The following is a 26,682-nucleotide window of genomic DNA, read 5'->3' as shown; positions in this document are numbered from 1 at the left end:
CAAACTAAGGTACTTCAACTTCAGCTACGTTATTAATGTAGCTGAAGTTGCGTATCTTAGTTCGAAGTGGGGGGTTAGTGTGGACCAGGCCTCACACTCTACTAAAGGAGGACATTTTAAAAAATTGAAAGTGTAAATGTTCCGCAGAGAAGTTTAGTTTAAATTTAAATCCCTCTCCTACATTGTCAAGATTGCTGTTTTCAGTACAAAAACAAACTTTTGGGGTGGGCAAGCAAGGTACGGCTGTAAGAGAAATGCAAATCGATATTCAGACTGAAGTAAAGCAGAAGCAATCACACTTTGCTACTCCAATACCAAGGAACAATGAAGTAAGCGATAAGCACCTCACACCCAAACCAATTAGCAGTTTTCTTTATTTGTCAACTTATGAAAATTGCGGTATAACTGCTTAAAATATGCAAAGGTACATTTCACTCAGTGGAGTAGGGAAAGCAGCTTTCAAGTGTCTACAGGGGTTTGCTACAGATTTCCAATAGCAGACCATGTTGTACAGCTTACATTTCACTGTGCTTTCATGGAAAATTCTAAATAATCTTTATATACACATTTTAAACACTGTACTCTTGAACTTTATTGAAATCCCTTGAGTATAATACCATAAGCCTTCACACAGTTATCCCAAAAGGAGGTGCTGGAATCTGTAGCAAGATTCCAGTCCATTGATCTCTCCAGAGCCCCCTTCAATACCACAGAAGTGCAATCATTTCACACAAGAAAAAAAAAATCCATTTTTCCTTCAGACTCAGATGATCCTTTTCCACAGCAACATAAAACTGGTCTCTTCACAGCTACTTTGAGATGCTGTCATTCAGGACAGTTCTTTCAAGCTAAAGCAGGAAAATCCTCAGGGTCATCAGGATTTGGAGCAACGATTTGTGTCTACAAAAGGAGAAAGTAAGTTTAGAAAAATACGCATATCCAGGACACATCTGGAGTCTCCCATCTAACTCAGAACTAGTTCCATTTTATTTATTTGCTAAATTACATTAGAGGCATTTAATGCTTATTTCTAAACTGTTTTGTATCCATCATTATTTTTATGCAGGTACTAGAGTTGTACCTGTCACTGTGGTATGGGTATATTTATGGTGTAGGGATAGTGACTGAAGGGGAAGTGACATTTTCCTGATACTTCAGATTCTAGCTATTGGAAAGCTATAGACCAGGGGTAGGCAACCTATGGCACACGTGCCAAAGGCGGCACGCAAGCTGATTTTCAGTGGCACTCTCACTTCCCGGGTCCTGGCCACCGGTCCGGGAGGTCTGCATTTTAATTTAATTTTAAGTGAAGCTTCTTAAACATTTTAAAAACCTTATTTACTTTACATACAACAATAGTTTAGTTATATATTATAGACCTATAGAAAGAGCCCTTCTAAAAACGTTAAAATGTATTACTGGCACGGGAAACCTTAAATTAGAGTGAATAAATGAAGACTCGGCACACCACTTCTGAAAGGTTGCCAACCCCTGCTATAGACAGAGACAGGAAGCAGCTCACCATTCAAAGTGAATGAAGTCATTTTAAACACTGAAAAACTGAGGAGTTAATTTTTAGTTGTATGCAAAATGCTACAGTGATGCACACTTGATTTACTAGGTGTTTTCAGAATGTAGCTTTACCGAACAAAAGCACCAGAGGGATTAATTCCATATCCATTTTAAAGTTCCAAACGTTATCCTTGCTGAACTGAAAGAACCCTGGGGATTTTACTTAATTAAAAAAAATAAAATTCTCCATATTTGTTCACCTTCAAGCAGTATAGGGTTGCTACCAGCCCAGGTATCTCCAGGACTGTCCCTTTTTTGAGGTAGCTCCCCCAGGAAATCTGTATGGTGCTCAGCGCACACAGCCAGCTGCCCAGTTTTATGGACTCAGGATCGTCCCAGATGTTTGGTTTTTATACCTCAACGGTAGCAACCCTTGGCAGATACCAACTGTGAAAGAAGCAGTTCTATGAGGAGAATGGTTTTGAGTAGGTTAAATCAGGGAATCGGGGGTTTCTATGGAAAGTGGCAGGTACTATGATCATTAGTAGTTAAATTACTTTTGTTTTGAAACAATTTACCATATCTAGTCATTTATTTAATAGAGGATTGTACCTCCTGCAGGATCAAACATGCAACATTTATTAACTTTACTCTTGGTAGCTAGAGGAAGTATTAGAATCTTATTACACAGTAATTTTGCTTGAAGGCTACAGCCTTTAGTAATGTTAAGTGCAGAGTTATTTCCCTGATTTTATCAGAATTCTTTTCAGAAACCAGAAGTTACTTGTCCTGTACTACTCCTCCTAGCTGTCATAAGAGTGATCTGAACTTTGACCTTGGAATGTGAACTCTTCACAAATAAAAAAAGCTATTTGCAATCTGAATTGCAATTTCACTACATATAGCAACATACTATGGACTGAAAGCCTGGTACAGTATTGTAAGCAAACACTAACAAGTCCTCAGCAAAAAAAATAAAGACCTCGAATTCTCATGTCATTTAGAAATGTATAGCCACAAAATCAAATTACCACCACTTCTGGTCTAGGCCCAGTATCTTCGACTCTTTTGACACGTCCACGACCTCCTCGTGTTCCTCTGGCTCCACGCCCAGGACGAGGAAGATTCCCAAAGTTAATGTCCAGCTGAGAAGTTATATCATTAGCTGCTTTTCGGAAGATGTGGGAGTCATCCTCAAAATCCTCCTTTAACATCTAAAAGTGAATTTATCTGCAATTAGCATGCTGGTCAGAGCTTCAAAAAAAGTTACTATATTACAAACCAAGTAGCACACCAGTAAAGTCAGACTTCCTGGATCCCCAGGAGTCCCTAAATTGTGTGTGGCAGTGGGCGTAACAAGGGAGACTATGACAGCTCCTCCATTCTCAGGCTAGTTCTACACTGGCTCGGGTGCAGTTAAGCATACGCACATAGGAAACTGCTATGCCAGCTCTATACCACCAGAGAACTCCCACACTGAGAAAATTCTCTGTGGCAAGAGCTCAACAGTTCCAGAGGGACCACACAATCTGGCCCAAGGTGTTTACTCATGCGATACCCTCTATGGAAGGGCTGGAAAGGAAGAAGAATGGAACACTGCAATTTACTTAATTGCTACCACTGATCCATTCCGGTATTGGCCTTGCTACAGTTATAGCTCTAGTGTTACTGTAGAGGGCAACAATTTAATTAGCATTAATATAGCTAGTGTACTAAAAGAATATTTTCCATAACAGCCTTTACAATACACCAGTAGTGCCTGGTACTGCTACAAAGGTACAGCAAATCATATTCCCCATGTACCCATTTTGAAGTCTAATAGATTGCCCATGTTAAGGAATACCTGTACCAGACAAGTCACTACTCCTCTAGGGCCCGTTTCTTGCCATACTAGGGCCCCTTTACTGCCGGCCATAAAGTCTACTCAGGAGTAAAATAAAATTTAAGGCATATTCTTCAGATTCTGTGAAAGACAGGTCCTAAACTCACTAGGCTTGTAATGGGGGAAGTCTAAAGCCACACTACAGGAACACAAATGTAAACAGCCTACTAAGTACAATCTGCCCAATAAGTTATCACAGTCCAACAGTGACCAATATATGCTAAATCAATTTTTTATTCAGATTCTTGGTGGGTAAGGCTCCCAGTCAAGGATTAAGCCCCCACCATCATGCCAGATACTGAACAGACACAGCGACTTCCCTTCCCTGAAAAGCTTACAGTCTAAGTAAGTCTAGGCAAGAATCTACGGTAGAAATCTGGTTCCACTGACATCAATGGGGCCAAGATTTCACCCTACAACTTTAGTTAGAACAGTGTAGTGGCTCTGAACAGAACAAGAGTTATGGAAAATAAAACAAGCTCTCCTGGATCTCTAAGAAGCAGAACTATAGTTCTCATAAAAATCATTCAGATGTGCTCAAGTGGTTCAGCGATAGTGACCAGATTCAGGACAACTTGGTATGATGCTGGGAAACTGAATTTCCAGTATACACAGATAAAAATTCATTAGTAAAGCGACAAGTAAGCTAAACACCAGGTGTATCAAAAAGTGATTCAAAGTTAAAATATAAAACATTTAGTAAATGGAGTTCACTTGTGCCTACAATTCAGTTAACAGAATTGTACATAAGGTGGTATAGGCAAGACGACAGACTTCAATCTCTTAAAACTTAGCCATAAAGTAAGCAGAACTGAAACTTTACTTGGGCTAATACTACTTGATATGTCAAGCGTTCCATGCTCATAATACAAAAGGGATGCCTGGAGACTGGACAAAATGAATCTGATGGGGTTTTTGCACACGATTACAGGAGCTTGAAATATGAATATTTATTTCCAGTTTGTTCAGAATCAGGTAGGAGCCAGTGTCTTAACCCTGGGTGAAAGCAGAATTTAGAGAATACTAAAGCAATGCTTACATCATCTCTATACTTTGACTTGTGAATCACCACTGCTTTGGAAGGAACAGTGGATTCTGGCTTCCGGATGTTGAATTCAGGCTTTGGTCGACTCTGTTGCTGCAGATTTTTCCACTCATCTAACGTCATTTCTTGAGCTACTTCTTCCACTAGCTCCCCTTCAGCAACTCTAGAGGTTTATAGTTGTAAAGTAAAAACCATTAGCTTGTTACATTCCAGGAAGAACAAAAAAACCTAAAGACAGACTACTTTGCGAAATACAGTATTTTGAATGCTTCAGATTCTCTGCCATCTCTGAATTGTATTTGAAGAGCTTCAATACTACAGAAAATACACCTGAAGCATAGACCCATTTACTTTTCATAATTTCTCATGCTATATTTGAAACCAATCATTAACTACTGCTGTGTCTAACTTCCCTTATCATGAAAAGGTTTGGCATAGCTGGGACAGCTAACAAGGGTCAAGGAACATGAACTCCAGATTAAGCCAGTTTTGCTGGTGGAGCTACTCCTAGCAATAAGTTCAGACCAACATGTCAGCAGGTTTGGACACCACTGACCACAAGGTTTTGTTGGCCAGTCCTGCCCACTGACAAGACTAGACAGACTCATGCTTCAGAGAATCACACTTCTCGGGGGATCCCAGGGCGTTGTTTTGGGTAATCACAGGATTCTACTTTGTTTAGCCCTTTTTTAAAAATGTGTATAGGAGACCGAGGGAGAGATATAATTTGGGCTGTGTAGTCATCAATATGCATGTAACATGCAGCTCTGATGTCAGACCCAGATGATGTGGTTCATTAACTGGCCAAGAAAGGCACGGATGAGATCAAGCTGGCTAAACGTCAATCAGGTTGAAGACTGACAATGCTGGTATGTCCCAGGAAGCATATAAAGTAGGACAGACTGACAAAAAAGCAAGCATACCCAGGCAGACAAAGTTCCTAATCTGAAAGGCTTCTATATCTCATCGTTTGTAGATTCCCCAGAGTGAGATGGTGGTGGCCGAAAGCCCCTTTCTATCAACACTTGGCTACACTTCCCACAATCTTTAAGATGCAGACCATGCCACAATCCAGACTGGTACAGCTAACTATTACAATACGCTCCATACGTGACTACCACTGAAGGGCACTTGGAAGCTATAGCTAGTGCATTGTTATGTGGTGGTAGCTGCAGAGAGCTCATCATATTAGTTTTTGGTTGTAATTCAAGGTGTTGATATAAATATCGTTTGGGTCATGACCATCTGAGAAGCTGTTTTTTCCCCACAATGCATTGCCACAATGTTAGAGATTAATTGAAGTGTTTTACGAACAAGTTTTGAATGTCCTAAAGCTTGTTAGGCCATTTTATGGTGAAAGGCTCTCAAGATCTGCACTTTGCTTCTCTTGTTGGCCTCAAGCACAACACTTTTAATCATTAGGGTTTGGCGTAGAATAGATTTACTTCATTTTGTACTTTGTAAATAGAAATTTGAAACAGGAAAGGGGGAACAGTTTTGTCTTGGAGGCATGAGGAGTCAGAACTAACTTCAGCAGCATATTATGTATTTGTTTTTAGATTATAGGAGTGCGTTCAATGAACATCTGATAACCGTAAATTTAGAGATTGTGCCTATTAGATTATATGAGAGAAAGGGCTTACTCCTTCTTTCAACTTGATCCTGCAGTAGAAGTCATAATGTTGACAGATCTGTCTCCATAGTAACAGTGTGTGTCACTTTACTGCAGGATCTAGCAGGAGAAACTTGGTAGAAGGAGAAAGCACTTAACTGAATATCAAGATAATATAGGAAAACAAGCAAAGGAAAAATTTTAATTTGGGCTCTCAGACTGAAGACCTTTTAAAATAAGGTTTCCTAAAACAAGTAAATCATCACTTAATAGTCATAAAAGAATTACATAAACCCATCTCTTGGCATGTCTCAATACTCTTGTCTAGGAACTTCGCAAATTATGTTCAGTTTACACAAGCCAAAAGTTGAGGGTAGTTAAAACAGTTTTGGATGGAGTGCTGAGAATGAGGATTTAACGGTGACCCTGGGACAATAAGTAGTATGGAGAAAGATTATATGGTGTGTTCACTATGTTGAAGAGGGATCTGATGGGAATCTATATAAAGGTACACTACCTTCAGGAAAGCAAGGAATGGAGAAGGAAGCCAATAAGAGTATTAGGATTCTTCCTGAATTCTTTTTGTATTTCAAAAATGCTACAGATTATAGTACAACAGGCGGAGATTCTACTACTTAAGTACAAATGGCCAATCTGAAGACTGCTCCTGAGTTCAGGGATTGACCATTTACAACGTTTGCACAATACCTTGCAGAGTCCCCGACTGGGGCCTCATTGCAGGACAGTAATAAAATAAGTTTGTAATTCGATTAGTTTGTTATCCCTGTATACATTTAAGAGGCTTTTAGTAATGCTGTACATTGCTTTTCAATTCTGCTTCAGTTTCTCTTTTCTATTTTTTTTGGCTATAGCCCTTTACTAAGCATTAGTTTAAAGTATCTTTTCCTCTTGGTTGCAGAGAGATTGCTTTGTTTGAATGAACAGGAATATACAGAAGGGGTTGGAGCTGGAATCACAAACATATCTGCCTCATAGCACATTACCAGTTCTAAAAGTAGCCAGGGACAAACCTTAAGAGCTGGTAAACACTAAAAACATGGGTTAGTTTGGTGACAGCAAAAACTTTATTTACTTTACCTTCAACTGAAAAGATTCAACCTACATTGTGTAACTAGCTGATGGAGGGTGGGCGGGAAAAATCAGAAAACCACAGCAACAATACATTTTAGTGCCAAAATTAAGGTTAAAATTAAGACAATTAGCCAAAGGGTTAAGAAAAAAGATTAATCAAGCTAATAAGTGATTCCAGAAGACCAACAACGCTGGTAGGTGAGACAATCAACACTATCAGTTTTGCAAACAAAACTGAGAAATATATTGAATGAAATGCTAATGAGGATTTGGTTAAACCTATAGATTAGCTGTATAGAGCTATTAAAATGGTAGCCAGATCAGCAAACTAGATGATGGAAATTGGAGGTTTCCTAAAGAAAGAATGATCAGAAGGAAATGTAGAACCAATAGTGGTAATTAACTGTGAATTTATTAGGTGCCAGAGAACTGAAAAAAAGACAGATTTAATACCAAGAGTAAGTAGATGATCAAGGAAATAAGTCTAATGTCAATAAGAGATAAAATAAGAAAATAGAGGAATATATCTGTAAATATTACTAGCTACTACTCAAAAAATGCTTTAACAACGTCCTAAACCAATTGTGCAGACAAGCCCCCTAGAAGTCTTCCAGGTAATTATAAAAATGGGAATATAAAGACAATTGGGACCAGTACTGTTTTTATAGTTTAATATATTAATTACATACTGGAACATGTTCATACTACAGCATGCATATAGCTTAATAGTGTGCACACTATGTTAGGAGAGGCTGCAAACAAAAAAGCTAGAAAGGAATCTAAACAATTCAAAAATATGGGCAAATAGAACTAAGATAAGGTTACACTTTGATAAATACAAGAAACTATGCTGCCTGGCACCAATATAAAAATGAAAGCTGAAGAACGGTAACATGGACAAGAATCTAGTGATAATGGCAGAAAAGTTATATACAGGCTTGCAGTGCAATACTATTAAAAGCCTCCCAGGTTATTAAATCCAATACCAGGAAAGTAACAATAGTTCTACAGCCTCACAAATGCTATACCCAATTTCTGGAGTCTTTTTCCAGAAAGGATCAGTTCTAAAACTGAGAAGGGAGGGAATGACTAAATAGTTAGAGCTTTCAGATGACACTTGAAACCAAGTGCCTGACTGCAAGTGGTTATTAAAAGGCAGCTGGAATCACTGAACTCTAAGAAGTCAAAATTAACTATTTAAGTCTGGGAAGATTAAAGCTATTTTGGGGCCCCTGTTGAGTTGCCTGACCAGGAGGCCTCTGTTGCTACTGCACTACCTGCCAACAGACTGCAACTCTGGAAGGCAGGGCCTCCAAGAGGAAGGGGAGCATTAGGCACACAGGAGCACCAAAACAACAAGTCATTTTAAACAGACTAAAACTAGTATTCTGTTCAACTAACCCCTGCTTCTGAACAGCAAAGGTCATAAATAAAGATACTGTCCCAGTCTGACTTTATGCAAGAGTGTAGGTGTTAGCAGATGTTCTGAATAAATTCAATCCCTAATTATATATTCTGCCTCTATTAGATATGGTATTTACTCGCTCTTCTGAAGTGTGGGCGCATTGTGCTACTACTTTCCACCAGAGGTAGTCACAGTGAGGCCCATATATTTAATACGTATTTAGTTTGCACACAGCTTTGAGAATTCTCAGGATGAGAGTCATTTACATTGATGTAAGATACTATACGATTATGTGCCTTTCACAGAACCTTTGTATATACTGCTGTCTTCCAGATTGCTGTGGACTTCTCCTACATCTAAACTTTCATCGAGGAGGAAAGTTTCTAGCCTTCCTGTCTGCAACAAAAGCCTTAGCAGGGTAAGAAAATAGAGAGCTATCTTATTGATTCTGCAGAGAATAGTCTGTTGCTATTTCAGAGTGATAAGCTTACACATTTAATAGTTTCATAATTAAAAGCCAACCGGATTTGCCCACTACAGTTGGATGTACTTTTTGTGTCTTTATGTTCAATAGAAAACTGAGGTTAGAACACATGTACTTACACAGAGAGCTAGGACAGCTGAATTTGATTTTGATTTCAACTACCATAAAGAGGAAAATTATGTGAGACACTGAAATATGACCCAGGATACTCAAGTAAAAAGACTTAACCACTATTTTTAATATTTAGCTCTGTTAAAGTGTATAGTAGTGCATACATATGAGTTATGTTCTATGTAGATTACCTGCACTGCCCACATGATTTAAGTCTGCTGAAAACTAAGTTTCTGGAAACTCAACATTCCTAACTTAAGTTTGTCCAAGAGACCCTCCTCGCCTCCAGTTACTTTAAACCATTGAGTAACCCAAATATGTTAATTGCGTAGTTGAAAAATTAGGTCAACTTAGCATCTTTTAAAATATCTCCAACTTGAACATGGATGTACATAAATCGTAGTGAAGTGGCTGGCAATAACTAGATGCCTTCAACTTTTGTCTAATGGCTGACCCAAACACAGTCAGATAGTGATATTCTTTTCAACTTCAAACGTAAAGGAATGTTGGCTGAAATATTACTCCTTACTTCAATGTCACCACCCCTTCACTACAAGTTATTTGTGTTGGTAGTGATCAAGTTGGAGATATTTAAAAACAGTTGAGTTGATCTAATTTCTAACTTGATAATTAAGATCTTTTGAAGCAAAATTAATTTTCACATTTGGACACTGATCAGAACCAACGACTGAGTATCAGGATGCAAACATCTTAATTTACCTTAGCTTTAACAACACAACACTCTTTCCAAGCAGTCATTTTTTAAAAATTGGGTTTGGAGGAGGAAGGCCACTCTTGCCCCATATGAATCTCAAGGGAGAAGTTCCTGTTGTATAGGAGACACCCCTGATTGACTGATGCATAAGGGAATTTTTTGTTAATGTATTTCAATCATGTTATCACTATATGGTTCCACAGGTACCTTGATGAGGGGTTGTTTTACAAGTAAAATGTCTGTTGTAATATATCTAAAAATAAACTGGGAACTACAACACCATTATATCATTTATATTCCTTATAGGGTTTAAGAATAACTTAGAGAGCACTCTCTCTCATTTAAATTCAAGTTTATATGTTACAGAATTTTATCATCTAAGTTACTGACCTAGAGGTTTTTTTTTTTTTTTTTTTTTTAAACAGGTTAATATTGCCACTACTTCGAATTAGTATGTATGTATTGTAGCATCTGAAGGCCTCAACTGAGATTGGAGCCCCATTTTGCCAGGAAACAACTTTTTTGTAGGTATATATTTCCATTTTAAAATATTTATATAGTGCCAAATGTCTGTTAAGTGCTTTACAGACACATTGAAAGACATGGTCTTGGAATGTCTCCCCACACGAATCAAGAATATTGGCACTGGCCAGTTATTTTGTTTGCATTTTAGAATTAAGATATTCAAGACAGACTGTACTTCGTCAGAGGTTCTCCTTCAGGTGCCCCTTGGTGATCCTCTGTTTCTGCAGTCTCTTCCACAGGAGCAGTCTGTTCCATCTCACTGCAAAATAGAAAGAAAGGGAAGAAAAAAAAAAAAAAACCACACACACACCATACCTAGGTCATACTGAAAGCTTACAGTTCAATAAACCCCATTCTTTGTAAATGTGCATATTTTATGACCAACTGAAGATCATACCCTTTCTGGAATTGTATAGATGAGTTCTATCAGAACTTGTCTGTGATCATAAGAGTTCCCAATCTACTGTTCACCCAAAAACCACAACAAAACCATTAAATGAGACTAGTTTAGTGTGCTAGTAATACAGGATTATACAGTGGGAAGCACTGGAAATCCTTGGCTGGAGGAAGTGGTATCCACAAATAGGTGAAAGTCAAAAGTGTGCATGTTCCGGATACGAGAAAATTCCACAGCAATCAGACCTAATGCATTTACATGAATTTTCTAGAATCATATACATCTGCCTCAACATCTTGCGGCCTTGATTTCCACAAGTTAGTTGTGTGCTGTGTAATATGTTGTATATCCTAATAAGCTTTAAATTTTATTTTTAAGTTTCAATAGGTGTTCCCTTGTTTTATGAGAAAAGGTAAACTAGAAATACCCAACTGACCTTCTCTATACCATTTCATATACCTAATTTCATTTTTATTGACTTTCAACAGCACTTGGAATGCCCAGATGACCTACATGCTTTTGAGAGAGACACAAGGTAGGTGAGGTAGCATCTTTTATTGGACCAATTTCTATTGATAGAAGGTACAAACTTTTGAAAGTTTTACCCTAAGCCTTTAAGATTACCTAACTGATTTATTGTAAGTTATAACTATCTCCCATTTTTAACCCTTGAAAAACTTGTTATTTTAAGTTCAAATTACAAAAATATGCCTTTGTGAGCTATTAAGTTGTTTATATATAAAGACGTAGCACGTTATTTAGACAATGCAATGAGTAAGAATAGAATTTAATGGTCATTACAGAGACTGCTATAAATTAGAAGTTTTGCCTCCCTTCTCCCCAGGGTAAACCAACTCAGGACCACCCAGATAAGCAACTTAGTCCTGGAGGAAAGCTGGCTTATGAATAATATTTAGCTGAAATAGCAGCACATCTCCAGCTGTGTCACGGGGTAGAAATGTGGCTTATGGTCCTGTTTCCAGTTTGAGGCGATTTCAAACAGAACCAGATAAAGAGTACAGAACAATTTTTAAGACCTAGATACTTGTTAGAATTGTAGAATTTTCCTTAAAATTGACACAGGCCAGTCACAGTGCCCACCATTTACTACACAAGCCCATCATTTACTAAAATAGGAAAGCCAATTATATTTCACTCTAGTCAAAAGGATGACTTGGCCTTAGGCAAATATATACTTAGAAGCCTGCCATAAATGAAGAATCTCCTTCAGGCTAGGATCTATTCAGTAAGCTTGAGCGAAAGGGCCATAACAGTTAAAGACAGGGTGAATGGATAAAGCTTGAAATAAAGGCAACTGTGACCAAGCATATTACTTTACAGAAATCGTTATAAACTAGAATGGGCACAAATTTGCATGTACCTCAGATCATCTTTAACTGTTCCCCAGTTGTGAGCTCCACTTCCACCCCTTTTGTCTTCTGTTCTGATTCCTCTAGAGACAGAAACAGTATTCTTCAAATTAAGAAATTCATCCCTCATTGATGTACCAAACCAAAAGCAGTATTAAATTGTTGAATATACTCCTTTCCCACTCCAACCCTTCAAAAAGATATTGAAATGTTTGAGGTATGTGTTTGTTATCAATATATTAGATGAGAGCAGTAGGTACACAAAGCACTTACGTTTTATCACTCCCACTCTGTCTTTCAAATTCCCGTTTCCCTCTTTGGTCATAGCCATTAAGACTTCTGTTCGTCCCACCACCTCTTCCTCGGCTTCGCATTCCACCTCTTCCTCCCCCACGACCTCGCATTGGTCTTTCCCGGTCAAATCTGTCAACTGGCCTGAAAGACAAGGAAGATTTCTAGTTAGACTACTTCTTCATAAAAGTTAGTAGGGGAAAATCTGGTGTTATAGGGATGCTTTAGTGCAGTTGTCATAATAGATGAATTATTATACTCACTCACTATTACTAGAAGTTTTTAGATCACATCTTACGCTAAACTGATCTTATGCCCAGACTGGTGCTCTTTGTCAGCATTAAAAACAGACAGAAGCTAAATGTGAGCAGAATTTTAGGTCTGCATTCTTTTATCCTTATGTCAGTAATAGTGACTATTAATTGTTTGCTTTTTTTCTAAATATGTCAAACATCTAAAAGCATTTTATTAGGCACTATTACTGCCCTCATATGTTAGATTAGCATGTAGCAGGGTGTAAGCGTTGGATTTTTTAAAGTCAGACTATCATGAGAAATAATTAACAAAACAGTTTCAACCCCATGAGTACAAGAAACTCAAGAGGAGTTCTAGTACAAACACAGAAAGCAAGACTGACTTATCTGAGTTCACTAACCAAGCAGCATACAGCATGGTCAGGAGTAGATCTGGTTTATTAACTAATGTGGGTATAAGTAGGGCCCCCCCATGTACTCTTGTAATTGTAGAATTGGGTGAAAAATCCACCCCTATCTGCAGGGTTATACTCCATAATCTCAGCTTTCATTTAATTTTTTTTAAGTTTCTAACCATTATGGCTATGAAAATAACCTTGAAAATGTGACTCATGCTTAACCGATAACCATCTGTGTCTGCAAGGAATCTGAAATGATAGCTCTGAAACATGTGAGCTGCCCCATTCATCTCACTTAGGGCCCCTGGACTGACTCTGTGCAATCTGGCATCCCCCCACCAAGATACCACAGAATTCAACAATTTTTACTGCAGCATGTGTTACTTTGCTGCAGCCAGGCAACCCACATTGTTTTCTGTCTCCCTGCCCTGCTGGGATCTGCCTGAAACTACCTCTTGCTCTGCATGTTTCCCCACAAGAGGGAACTGCATTACAGTGCATGCTCTTCACATTTCTTTTTGGGGAGAGAAGGAAAGAGGGGTGGTGGTGAAAAGGAGCCACAGCTTTCAGCCAAGGAGCAGGGGTAACAAGAAATGCAGGTTGCACAGCTAGGCAACTTAGAGGATAGAGCAGCAACGGAGACCCAGGGAACTGAGAAATGAATTGCTGAAGCTGACTACAAGCTCCCCACCCACCTAGCACTTGTGTGGCAGGAAGGATATTCTGAGCTTGACTGCCCAGACAACACTAACCACTGAAGCCCAGAGAGATGGGCTGTCTTGGGTGGGAGGGGGCAGCACACATGGGCGAGGGAGAAGGGGATCACAAACAGCCATTGCTGAAAACAAGCATTGACAAGTTGTACATCTATTATTTTTAGCTACGAGCTAGTTGTATACAGTTGGGCAGAAGTATTTCATGGAGATAAATTCTGTGGCAATGCTCACTTATTGTAAGGGTTAATGGAATTTGGTCCTATTTTGCTTCAGAGTCTATGGGGCCTAGATTTACAATTACTTAAAATCTGGTTGGTGATGTTAATACCCATATGCAGAAGTCATGAAACATTAAGTTCTATATGGCAGACACTGAACCCAGACCTTTAAACCAATTGCTTAACTACCAAAAAAGCTTGTATTATTCCATTAGAAATGTAACTGACATGAAGACACCAGACCCATACAACATTCTGACTACAGTATAATTTACTTGAGAACTGAGATTTTTTGTCATATCAGTCTTTATACAGCCAAAACTAGGCTACCACACTACTAGGTGTTAACTAAATAGTAGTCCATCAAAGCCTCTCAGGATATCAAACCCTTCATTGCGGGCCACCTTGCATCTTCTTAGAAATACATACTTTTCTACTGTGAACTCCACTTGTCTCTCCTTTTCATAGGGACGGTATTCCCTGAAGGAAGGTCTCCATTCGGCTTTGTCTTGTTTTACCTCCGTTCCCCTGTTATCATTCCATCCTTGTTGTTCTCCCCTTTTAGGAGCTCGCTTCTGACCTGCAAACAAAAAAATTGTGAAGAGTCTAAACATAAGCAGCATGAATAGATTTAGTTGCAATTACCAGACTACTGGCTCAAAAGAGATGACTATGCCACCATATAGTCCTCTAGTTTTGCACTTCTACCAAGTTACTATAGGCTGAGCTGATAGCACCACCTGTGGTCAAGGTTGCCTAACACTTCCTACTATAAAAGACCATATTTTCTGTTGCTTATAACTCCAAACTTTAGCCATTCAGGCTGAAATTACCATGCCAGGCATTTGCCCCAGGCTGAAAATTCTGGAATGTTTCAGCTAACATAGTGCAGCCATTTCAGAAAACAAGATTAGGAAAAATACCTCATTTTGCTCATGTTAAAAAAAAAAATGTTATAGGAACTTTGTCTCCCTCTGTGGTCACCCAGACAGCAAGATGTCAGAACAGCCTGACTGGAACACAGAGGGATGAGGAATGGGCAGAGGGGAAGCGAGGCTGCCGCAGGAGCCAGAGGATGGGGAACAGGAGTCAGGGAGCTGGATGTAAATAGGAGCAGAGGGGGACAAAAACAGGCAGATTTATACCCCTTAGAACATATTCCACCACAACCTGGAATTGAACCCAGGAATCCTCAGTGTCTACATTCCTCTACCATCAGTAAACAGATGTGAAACCCACTGACAAAGAGTCATCCCTTTCTAGTGGTGGTCCATAGAGAGTGACAATTACTACTGCTGTATGCAGTGTTGTTGTTGCCATACCAGTCCCAGGATATTAGAGACACAAGATGGGTGAGGTATTATCTTTTATTGGAACAACTGCTATTGGTGTGAAAGACAAGTTTTCGAGCTTACACAGAGCTGAAGCGGAAACTGTGTGAAAGCTTCTCTCTTGCGCCAACAGCAGTTGGTCCAAGCAAAGATATTACCTCACCCACTTTGACTCTAATTCAGGGGTTGGCAACCTTTCAGAAGTGGTGTGCCGAGTCTTCATTTATTCACTCTAATTTAAGGTTTCCCGTGCCAGTAATACATTTTAACGTTTTTAGAAGGGCTCTTTCTATAAGTCTATAATATATAGCTAAACTATTGTTGTAAAGTAAATAAGGTTTTTAAAATGTTTAAGAAGCTTCACTTAAAATTAAATTAAAATGCAGAGCCCCCGGACTGGTGGTTAGGACCTGGGCAGTGTGAGTGCCACTGAAAATCAGCTCACGTGCCGCCTTCGGCACGTGTGCCATAGGTTGCCTACCCCTGCTCTAATTATACAGCTATCAGTTACTCCGTTAGTTTAAATGGAAGAAGACTGTGCAATGGACCTAACCTGCTGATGAAACATGTGGGTGTGATTATGATGCCATATGTCAAGGCTGATTCCCCACTCTGGCACTTTGAGTGCAGAGGGTGGGGGCCTGCAAGGAAGTTAAAAATTAATACTGGCCACTCCAGGCTTGTATTAAACTCCCAAGCTTTTTTCTGACCTTGGCTTGGTAAACACTGCCACCACCCAAATGCCAAAAAAAAAAAAAAAAAAAAAAAAAAAAAAAAAAAAAAAAAAAAAAAAGCCCTTTGAACCCAAGAAGGAGCACTTGGGAATTCCTCCCTGTGGGGTACCCTCAAGCCCTTTCTCACACACCCTCCAGGGAAGAGCTAAGAAAGAAAACAAAGGAAATTAGCTGTGCTTACCAGCTAATCAAACACCACACACAAACCTCTTAGGACACCAAAAATCCAATCCTGTTCTTAAGAAAGGTAAATTTTATTAAAAACAAGAAAGAAAGTAAACATCTGGAATTTAGGCTTTTGCTAGATTTTAAAAGAGCAATTCCAAAAATCAAGCACTCAAAATAGCTTTCTTGGGGGTTCAGCTTAAAGGTTACAAGCAAAACAAAAGCATCTGGGGTTAGCACAGAGGAGTCCACAAGCCAATAAGAAATAAAAGAAATAACCCTAATTGCAACTTTTTAGACATTCCCTAATTTTACTTACATATCTGAGGCTCCAGATAAGTAGGTTCAAGGTATGAATTGATAATCTATAATCATACCTGGCTTAAAGCTGGTTACAGCATTACTGCCCGTGTCCCGGCTGCCCGAGAACAACAGACAAAGGGAAAGTTTCTTTCCCAATTTTAAAAAGTTCTACCTTCCCATTGGCACTTTTGGTCAGGTGCCCACTTTTTTATTTATTTATTTATTTATTACATTACACCTGGGGGATTTTTTAACCCTTTACAGGTAAAGCAAGTAAAGAACAGCTACCAAGAGGGATTTTACAGCTAACTGGCTGGCTGTCCATCAAAGGGAGCTATCCCCCCCTTTATTTATCACACCATACTATTAAAAAAAAAAAAAAAAAAAAAAAAAAACACTTTTTTCCCCCCTAAATTAGGAAATTACACAAAAATTACATATGAGAGTATGTAAAGGTTGCAAAGTCAAGCACTCAGGAAATGCCAGAATTGAGGTTGCCCATGCAATCATCATTTGCTCCCCTTTTATGTAAGCACCACGATACAGTCTTTAAATTACATGATCCCATACTATTTTTCTCATAGGACCCCTGCCTTACTCAGTGCACAGAATGCTCTGGAAATGAATAAGGCTGTTGTATATAGTATCATTGCCTCAATTGTTGCAGAAGTTGGAAGGTGTGTAGTGAATGAGGCAGGGGATCACAGAAAGCGAGAAAGGATGGTCTTGTAGTTAATGCCACCTTGGAGAACTGAATTCTATCCCTGCCTCTGCCATTGAATTCCAATGGGTTAATTGGCAAATCACTTCAACCAAACTTTTTACAGTTAGCTACTAGTGGTGTCTTTTTTTGAGTGCCCAAAACGTGACCGAAGGCCCAGATACACAGATGTGTTGAGCACACAAATGCAACTGAAGTCAATGGAAGATGAGTTCTGGACATATGAAGAGCTATACAAACCCTAAGTAATCTTAAAACAAACCAGAGCACAGGTGTCTCAAGGTGAGCATCCAAAATTAGTGGTCACTTGGCAATTTTGGCCTCTGTGCTTCAGCTCCCTCATCTATAAAATAAGGGTAATACCACCACTGAATTTAACCTGGATGTTGTGAGGATGAATTCATTAATCTTTATGAAGCACTCAGACACCATGAGGAGAGCTGTGAAACATGGCCAGAAAGGGTTAAGCAGCTCACAGGCTAATTGACCCAGGTTCAACCTTTAGAAGAGTATGTAAATGGTAAATTAGGGCCATTCCACTTTGGATAGACTTTGAAATGCAAACCTGTATTGTTAGAGAATTAGAAGTGACATTAATTGTATGTGTTTACTTATATCTTGTTAGATGTTAGCCATGTAAACAGACAGTTCCTGTCTATTACTATAGCTATTGATTCAGAGATCAAAAGGGAATATTAACATTTAGATGAATCTTGGGTGAAAATGTCTATATGTCTGTTTGAAGTTTGTAGTAAACTGTATATGAACTGCTTAATGAATAATTTACCTTATGTTAATCCATGTAGTTAATTACCGGTGATGTTTAGGAAATAGAAGGTTACGTCAAAAGCCTATTGTTCAAGAGGCTGCTAGAAAACTATATAAAAGACTCTTGGGACCTGATCCTTTGATCTCAGATCTTGAGGCTTTATGCAGGGGAAGCTTGAGTCCATAAGACAGACGTTCAGTCCCACCTCGATAACCATGAATATGAACATTGTACTATAACCTATGGACTAATTCTGAAATAATTCTTTGCAACTACAAAGCTCACCATCTCTACTATGAAACTGATATCAGAACTTTACTCGTGTGTATGTATATTGAGCTTTTAACCAATACTCACTCACTTTTTTTCTTTTTAAATAATTTTTAGTTTAATTAATAAGAATTGGCTGTAAACACATATTCATTATTTTGGGAGATAATATGTCCAATCCTTTGGGATTAGTAGAACTTTCATATTTGACTTGGCTGCCTGGGAGGGAGCCCAAAAACTGGACTGCTTTTAAGGGAACTGTGTTTTGACTTCTGGGTAATCAGTAAGGTATTATAGAAGCGGTTTTGTGCTGGCTTGATAAATCTAAGTATTGGAATATACACTAGCTTTGGGGATTGCTGCCCCATTCTTTGCAGTTGGCCCTAATTGACTAACCTCACTGTGGCCACCCCCTGGGACCCTGATCACCAGGGCACTATAGAAACACACATGGAAAATAATGGGTTCAGTGTAGGGTTTGCATGACAAGTGTTAAACAACACCTGGAGACACTCAATGAATGAAGCAGAGGTCCTGTGGAAAAGGTCATATATGATCACGTAATTCAGGACTTTCACAACACATGCACAGGAGGGGCTTGAATTAAAGTTCCACAGGCAACATCTTCATCAATTGTGGCTTATTTAAGCTATTCACATATCCCTCACTAACTTCCACTCTCTCACTTTTGGGCAGCTAATGTATGCCACAGAAATTTATGGGACTCTGGGAGTTCACTCAACCTTCCATAAAGGAAATATAATGCAGATTACTACACTGAAAATTACTAACCCAACTTAAATTGAAAACTCCAAACAGGTTAGGCTTAGAGCAAACATTTTATGTAGTATCTTTCCTACAGAATTGGAAAATAAAGCAATTTAAAAACTGTATATAAATCATTCTGCCCATTACTGAAGTGCAGCCAACAGATTATACACAACATTATATAAAACAGTAAGTGAAGAACACTACTGATTTGAAACCAAAGGGGAACATGTAGATATGCAGAATATATTTAGTAATGTTGGAATGTGGCCAGAAGCTGAGATTAACATCCCTAATCTAGTCCAAATTGGTTGCTAACGTTACATAAGACAAATGATCAGAGCCACACTATTACGTCCCATCTAACAGAGCAATTCCATCAAACTTAACACAGGGCCCTAAAAATGTGATGTGATTATGATCATATAAATTGCCCTGTCCATATATCTCAATTTGCCACAAAAATGAAAACGGATTCTTAAACAGTTAAAAACTTAGCACAACTAAAAAAATCTCTAGCTTTGTGTTATGAAGGTTAGCTTTCAAAATGCTAACTGATGTTGTGATATTTGCATGAGCATGCAGGCAGATCAAAACTAGCTGTGAATGGGGTCAGCTGCCCCATTCATCCCACTGGGCTGTTGACATTGAAGCCTAATGATAAGACTGCCAACACTTAGCTTTTTTCACTGCTGACCATTTTTGAAGAAATGTCAAGCTAACACACTTCACTGCTGTTGCATGTAGTAACAGATATTGAGAATGAGTAGCAGGGCAGCTAGTTGCTGTCATGACATTACGGTAAAAAAAAAAAAAAGGAATTAAAAACCCACTGTCTAAAGCCTTAAATGCCTTGTAGTTATCAAAACACAAAACCAACATCCACACTTAATAGGTGTTCCAACCCCTTCCCATCCAAATATTCCCTACTCAGTTGCCGAAACACCCAGCTATCATACCTCTCTCCCCTTGGCACTCGAGACTTGAGTGCCGTTTATTTTAAATATAAAAATCTATGGCACACAAAATTGAAAGTTTTGGGAAAGCTCAAAATACAATGAATTTAAACATCAAAGCAAGGTTACTGTCCTGATTGACTAGAATTGAGAAGGGGGGATGGTGCTCTAGAATTCAAAGGTCACTGACATAAGATATGGCACCACACAGGACATTAATTCATTAATGACTCAGGAAGAAGTACAGTTGTAACCAACAGATTTGTTTTTCATTTTTCCCTTAAAAAGGATAGGAAATTGCATTAAAAAGAGAACTATTTTTGATATCTATTTCATACAATAAACACAGTGAACTAAATGGAGATAAACTTCCACCTTGTGATCTTGTGCTTTCAATATGCCAGCATTCTGTAACGGAATCACCTACAGCTGTTTCCCCCTGTACAATCTCATGCCTATATATCTGGAATAATTATATTGAAGTTAGTTATAAAAAAAAAAAAAAAAAAAAAGACTGTGGTTTTCACAGCTACCATCATGATCTTCGATTCTTCAAAACATTCAGTGTCTTACTACCCACTAAAATGGTGGATGATAATACAATTAATCTTTTAGCAATCAGGGAAGATGTCTAAACTACACCATCTCCAAAGTGTACATGCTAAAGATAGGAAGCAATCACCTAAAATGTTCATAATAGGCTTAGAGACAAACTGAACAGAGCTTTTTATTACTGCAGGATCAGCAACTTTTATTTGCCTGGACTGGTAGAGAATGCAAGCTCTGCATTTCACTGGGCCCTTTCAATAAATTGCTGGCAAATGCAATTTGATCACTGTTTTAAGAATGGGTGAGCTGAACTAACATCAAGAGACAATTACAAAAGCTATAATACCTACATTTCATACCCCTCCCCTTGCCCTATCACCACACACAAAAAACAGCTCAAGGACCAAAGAACAAGGCATTTGCAAACAGTAAACATCCACCACTATTCTGAAAGAATAAGGAAGCACCAGAAGCTTGGTAGTCTGAAGAATAGAGATCTATTTCTTTTAAAAAGGTTAGATCAATTAACTACTGACAATGGTACTGCTCTTGTTATTGTGTCATCTAATTAACAACAAAGCCTAGAGAGAGAGTATTCTGGATTCAAAAAGATTTAATATTAAGCTGTGCAAGGCCAACACCTAACAGACAACTGGACTTGTGACTTCCATTTGCTTTACGAACCGCTCGCTTTCAGGTGAGCTCCACGATTAAGTGGGAACTCACTTAGGAATAAAGGTTGAGAACCAGTCAAGACAAAGAAAAAAAGGCAGCTGATTTACAGTAGTATGCAAATACAACAAAACCTCCATTCAAACCACACCAAAAAATTATATTGAAGAATATTACATAGAACTTTTGAGCAGAGCCTGACAGAGGGACAGTTTTACTAGTTGAAGATCTGAAGTCACAGGATGTCTAGACGAGTGAAATTCAAATCTTTCTGAAAAATGCTGAATGTTTATATTCAGATTTTACATGTTGCAAGGAACAGCTCTTAACTAGCAATTTTTTTCTAGTCAACCTACATAACGAAATAATTTAGATCAAGCTACTATAATGAAAATTGCACAGTAGTACTTTAACCCTAATACCAGAATCAGTCTTGGCTGTTCAAGTACTTAAACTTTTAATTTGCAAAGAGTCTAGTAACAAGTCCCTTGAAGTCTATAACAAGCCAATTCAAGAAAACACCTCACTTATCTTTAAAATAAAGCTGTACCCTTCAACACATGTGGGGATCATTAGAAAACTCTACAGTTTTGCCAAATTCAGCCTGTAAGGAGTTTAACAAGCTCTTGCGTATTCTTTTCTGCCAAATTGGTGATACTCTGGCTCCAGTACTGGGTCCGGCAGTAGGCTTTCAGTCAAACCACATCCAGGCAAGGCTCCAAAGAATTCTAATTGCCTATTAGGGACAAGTTTAGATTTTTGGTAGTTTATCATGAACCCTAATATTAGGAACACCCCAATGTTGATATAGATCAGTCATCCAAAACTCTTCAGAGTAGTGTCCTTAATCAGTCAATTGTTCAAGTAAGACATCATATGCCCTTCCTGCCTATGCAGATATGCTTGATTGTAGTTGTGGCTTTTGTGAAAACATATGAAGCCAACACTCTCCCAGAAGACAAGTCACAAAATTGGTAGCAATGTTCCTCAACTGCAAATCAGATTATGGCTGTATATATGCTCATAGAAATACTTCCTGAGCACTGAAATTAAGTCCAGAATGCATAGTCAGCTGCCTTGTTCTACAAGAGGCATGGCCACTCTCAGGGTGACCGTCTTCAATTTCTCTTTAACAACATACTGATTTAGTTCCCTGAAATCTAGGGTGGGCCAGAGATCTTTTGTCATTTTGATTAGCAGGAAGTATCTGGATCAACTAATCACACACACCCTGCAGGGGAAGAGGAAGCCCTGTCCCTCCCCAGCCTGTCCAGACTAGCAACTAGGAGCCCACAGCTGGGGCTTTCCCAGCAGCTTGGGGGAAGATCAGACCCACCTCTGAGAAGCTTCTTCAGCTGCAGGAAGCTCAGTGGAAAGAGGAAGTCCCATCTCTCTCCAGGCCGGCCAGGATTTGTAGCTGGAGCCCCTGCACAGTAGGAGCCCCCAGCTGCATGGGGGAGATCAGACCCACCTCCACGAGCCTCTTCCAGCTGCAGGATGCTCCATGGCTGCTGACTTCAGAGTACAGCTCTGAAGGCAGTGCAGAAATGATGGTGGCAATCCTGCAACCCCCCCTACAATAGCTTTGTGACCCCCTCACTACTCATTTTTGGGTTGGGACCCCACAGTTATATCATCATGAAATTTCAGATGTAAACATCTGAACACATTAAATTGACTGATTTTAAAACCCTCTGACCGTGAAATTGACCCTGATTTTGGTAGGGCCCTATTAGCTTCATGGCAGCCTTGCACAGGACTAGTTGTGAAGAGGCATCCCCTTTTGTTACTTGTACATGAACGACTGAGGGAGAGAGTCTAGAGCAGGGGTGGGCAAACTTTTTGGCCTGAGGGCCACACTGGGGTGGCAAAACTGTATGGAGGACTAGGTAGGGAAGGGTGTGCCTCCCCAAACAGCCTGGCCCCCACTCCCACCCTCCCACTTCCCGCCCCCTGACTGCCCCTCTCAGAATCCCCGACCCATCCAACCCCCCCCCGCTCCTTGTCCCCTAACTGCCCCCTCCCAGGACCCCTGCCCCTAACTGCCTCCCGGGACCTCACCCCCATCCAAACCCCCTGCTCCCAGACCCCTGACTGCCCCCCTGACCCCTATCCACACCCCCACTCCCTGATAGCCCCCCCAGGACCCCACGCCTATCCAACCCCCCCGTTCCCCGTCCCCTGACCCCTATCCACACGCCCACCCCCTGACAGGCCCCCCCAGACTCCCATGCTTATCCAACTCCCCACCCCCTGTTCCCCATCCCGACTGCCCCCCAAACCTCCACCCCTTATCCAACCCCCTGACCCCCCCCTTACCATGCCGCTCAGAGCAGCATGTCTGGCAACCGCGCCGCCCAGCCGGAGCCAGACACGCTGCTCTGCAGGAGCGCGGAACCCTGCTGCCCTGAGTGCTGCCTGCATGGCGGTGTGGCTGCGGAGGAGGGGGGACAGCAGGAGAGTGGCCTGGGGTAACCTCCCCGGCTGGGAGGTCAGGGGCCGGGCAGGACGGTCCCATGGGCCGGATGTGGCCCACGGGCCGTAGTTTGCCCACCTTTGGTCTAGAGGCTACAATGCAGAAACCGAGTAGTGGGGTGCTGCTAGCCACTCCTCAGTAACTCCTCCCTCTTTGGAAGAGACTGTCTCATCCTGTGACCTGAAGAGCAGTACCAATGACCACAAATGCCTGGCAGAGCCTTCGGCTCTGAAGATCACATTACCAGCTACTTTGATAGAAAAGCTGCCCTGCCAGATTTAACAGAGAAGAGTTGGGCCTGCACTGTTTAAGCAGCTCTAGTACCAAATCTTAGCACTCAGCAGTCTTGACCAACTCAAAGTTTTAACTTTAAGGAATTACCCTTCAAAGTAGTCAAAGCCAGCCTGGTGCCATTCTTACTGTAATCTCCCTGAGGTTTTACTGATGCTTCTTCAGTGCTCAGGGTGACATTAGCCCCCAGAGCATTTTGGTCAATTTCAAGGCAGACAATGCAACAAACATGGGTCTTTAGCACTATTCTGCCACAGACAGGGTTTGAAGTTGCAGAATGGCTCTCCTTCTCATTTGAATCTCTATATGCATCCGAAGAAGTGGGTTGTAGCCCACGAAAGCTTATGCTCTAATAAATTTGTTAGTCTCTAAGGTGCCACAAGTACTCCTGTTCTTTTTGCGGATACAGACTAACACGGCTGCTACTCTGAAACTTCTCATTTGATGTCATACTTGAAAAGAAAACAACTGAAAAGAGGGATTTGTTGTTTATCCTTGACTGGAATTATGCTACAGCACCAATGCAGGCATGAAACAAACAGATCTGAGCTCACAAAGCAGGTGCTGCTGTGCTCTTCAAAAGTCTAAGTCAGCTCTCTAGCACCTCAGGTGTGGGGAGACTGCAAAACACTAAACTGGCCAAACACGCTGAAGGACTGAGAAGACAAGCACCACACAGAACCACCCCATGGTGTTCAGTTTACTAACCCCTCAAAGTAAATCAACTACTACTATAGTGCTCCAAAATATAAAGAATCCATTGCAATATCTAGAACCAGATATACAATATTTACATTTGCGCAGCTCATTTTGTACTGGAAACAAATCACAGCCTTGGCAAGCCTGTATCTAAAGTTGTTCTATACATAAGGTGCTCAGGTACTACAGTATTGAAAGCAATATAAGAACCTATACATAAAAAAATAGTGAACTTTCAGATGCAGACTGTCCTGGCAGGAGTTCTGCAATACTGGACTTAAAAACAGAAGTGACATCCTGGCTCCATTAAGCTGTTCATGTTCAACTGATGTTATATAACTGCAGTCTGATTATAGGATCCACAAATGCTTGTTATCAACTTTGTTATTTAGTAACACTAGCCCTCTTCTTCTAAATCACTTTACAGATATCAGGAGTTTCTCTTTACTAAATTAGTTCCTTAAATCACTGAGCTGTGTTTGTTTCATCAGCATCCAGGCTCGCCTCCAAAATGCTAAAAAGTAAAGACAACCTAAATAAATGCTCAATCGCAATGTCACCACTCTCCTAAATTATTTTGGCTCATGCACTTGAAACTGTGTTACCTCTACTTATTTTAGTTTCAGTGCTATTAGAGTAGTTTCACTACATTTCTACCAGAAGCACTCTCGCCATCAAAGAGTGGACTTACTTATAAAATGTAAAGGGTTTAAGTCACGCCACCACAGTTTAGACTGTGCATCTGATTATCTGCTATCTGAACAATTTTTGTGTTCAGAACAATAAAAACATTAAAAGTATAAACTCAATTGTACACAGATTTTAGCCCTAGCTGGTTCACCTACTGCTGAACAACAGTATAACTTCATTTCTAACCTCATTGTTTTAATGCTGAACCAAGATAATCACTGGATCATGTATTTTGACTTAAATGTAGCCTCTTTAAAGTCACAACCAGCTGATCCCCAAGTTCTTCAGCTCTCAAACATCAAGAGATGATTGGAGGAGAAAAGCCTGGGGAAGATAAGATAAGAGACAGCAAGGGAGGGCCAGTCCTGTGGTTCGTGTCAGGCAGGGCTGGAAGTCAGGCAGTGTGTTGTGGGCAGCTCGCCAGACTCACTAGGTGACCTGGGCCCAGTCACTTATCCGCGTCCTCCCGTTCCGCACACAGGCTTCCTGCCTACCTGCAATCGCTGAACCGGTCTCGGAAGGCCAATGGCCAAGCGCTTCCCACCCTCTGCTGGCCAGCGCTGCACCCCAGGCTCACAGCTACTCTGGCAGAGACTCCCCGCGTTCAGCTAGACACCGCCCAGCACAGGGCCAGGCGGTAACCGCTGCCGGTCCCAGCCCTGAGCAGCAGGAACCCGCCGCTCCGCCCGCCCATGCACGCACTCTCGCGCGTCCTGGCCCCCAGTGTTCTCCTACCCCCCACAGGGAAGAGTTCAACTGCCTCCCGCCGGCCGCGGTGTGCGCGGGCCGGGCCGCTCCCCGTACCGGGCTGCGGCGGGGCTCCGGGCGCCGCGGGGCTCTCGGGCTGCAGGACCTTGCGCTCTTTCTGGGACTCTCTCTTGCCGGCGGCGGGGCCGGGTCTTTGGCCGGGGCCGGTTTTCCTGGCGCCGGCGGCCGCCGCGGCCTCATCGCGCTTCCTGCGCTGCTGTTGGCGGCGCTCGGCCTCGCGGAGGACGTCGAAGGGGTCGGACTCATCGTCCAGCAGCTGGTGGAAGCGGTTGGCGACGGCGCAGCCGAAGCTCTCCTGCATGGCGGCGGACACCGGGCTCCCCAGCGCCCCCTTCATCATCGCCGCGGCCGCCCCGCCACCTCCGGGCGGCGGCAGCTGCGGGTGCTACCAGTGCGCGGGGCGAAACCAACCCGCGCGGCAGGGAAGGAACAGGGGACGGGCAGAGCCGGGCCCGGCTCAGCAGGGCCCAGACAACCACGCCATCGCCGCTCG

General features: G+C 41.0%; 1 protein-coding gene across 2 annotated transcripts; it reads right to left on the bottom strand.

Moving 5' to 3' along the window:
* Window positions 1-356: 356 nt before the first annotated feature.
* Window positions 357-26,682, bottom strand: HABP4 (hyaluronan binding protein 4). Of its 2 annotated transcripts, XM_024208965.3 has the most exons (8): window positions 26,226-26,681; window positions 14,457-14,607; window positions 12,424-12,585; window positions 12,162-12,233; window positions 10,559-10,642; window positions 4,434-4,602; window positions 2,544-2,726; window positions 357-900 (listed from the first exon to the last, which is right to left on the bottom strand). In XM_024208965.3, the coding sequence occupies exons 1-8, from the start codon at window positions 26,527-26,529 to the stop codon at window positions 844-846; spliced, it is 1,182 nt and encodes a 393-aa protein (XP_024064733.2). In that variant the 5' UTR covers window positions 26,530-26,681; the 3' UTR covers window positions 357-843. The 2 variants fall into 2 exon arrangements, with proteins under 2 accessions (XP_024064733.2, XP_024064734.2); XM_024208966.3 differs by lacking the exon at window positions 12,162-12,233 and having other exon boundaries at window positions 26,226-26,682.

Source organism: Terrapene carolina, unplaced genomic scaffold, assembly GCF_002925995.2.
Source record: "Terrapene carolina triunguis isolate 2854851 unplaced genomic scaffold, T_m_triunguis-2.0 Scaffold113, whole genome shotgun sequence".
NCBI lineage: Eukaryota > Metazoa > Chordata > Testudines > Emydidae > Terrapene > Terrapene triunguis.
Note: the sequence above shows the minus strand (reverse complement) of the source record. Positions and strands in the feature narration are given on the sequence as shown.

Excerpts from the sequence above, each read along its gene's own strand:
- HABP4 (XM_024208965.3), bottom strand. The coding sequence starts at position 26,529 with ATGATGAAGGGGGCGCTGGGGAGCCCGGTGTCCGCCGCCATGCAGGAG. Across the intron at positions 10,643-12,161 it reads ACAGTTAAAGATGATCTGAG|TGAGATGGAACAGACTGCTC; the intron begins GTACATGCAAAT and ends TCTATTTTGCAG. Across the intron at positions 4,603-10,558 it reads GAAGGAGAACCTCTGACGAA|AGTTGCTGAAGGGGAGCTAG; the intron begins GTACAGTCTGTC and ends ATAAACCTCTAG.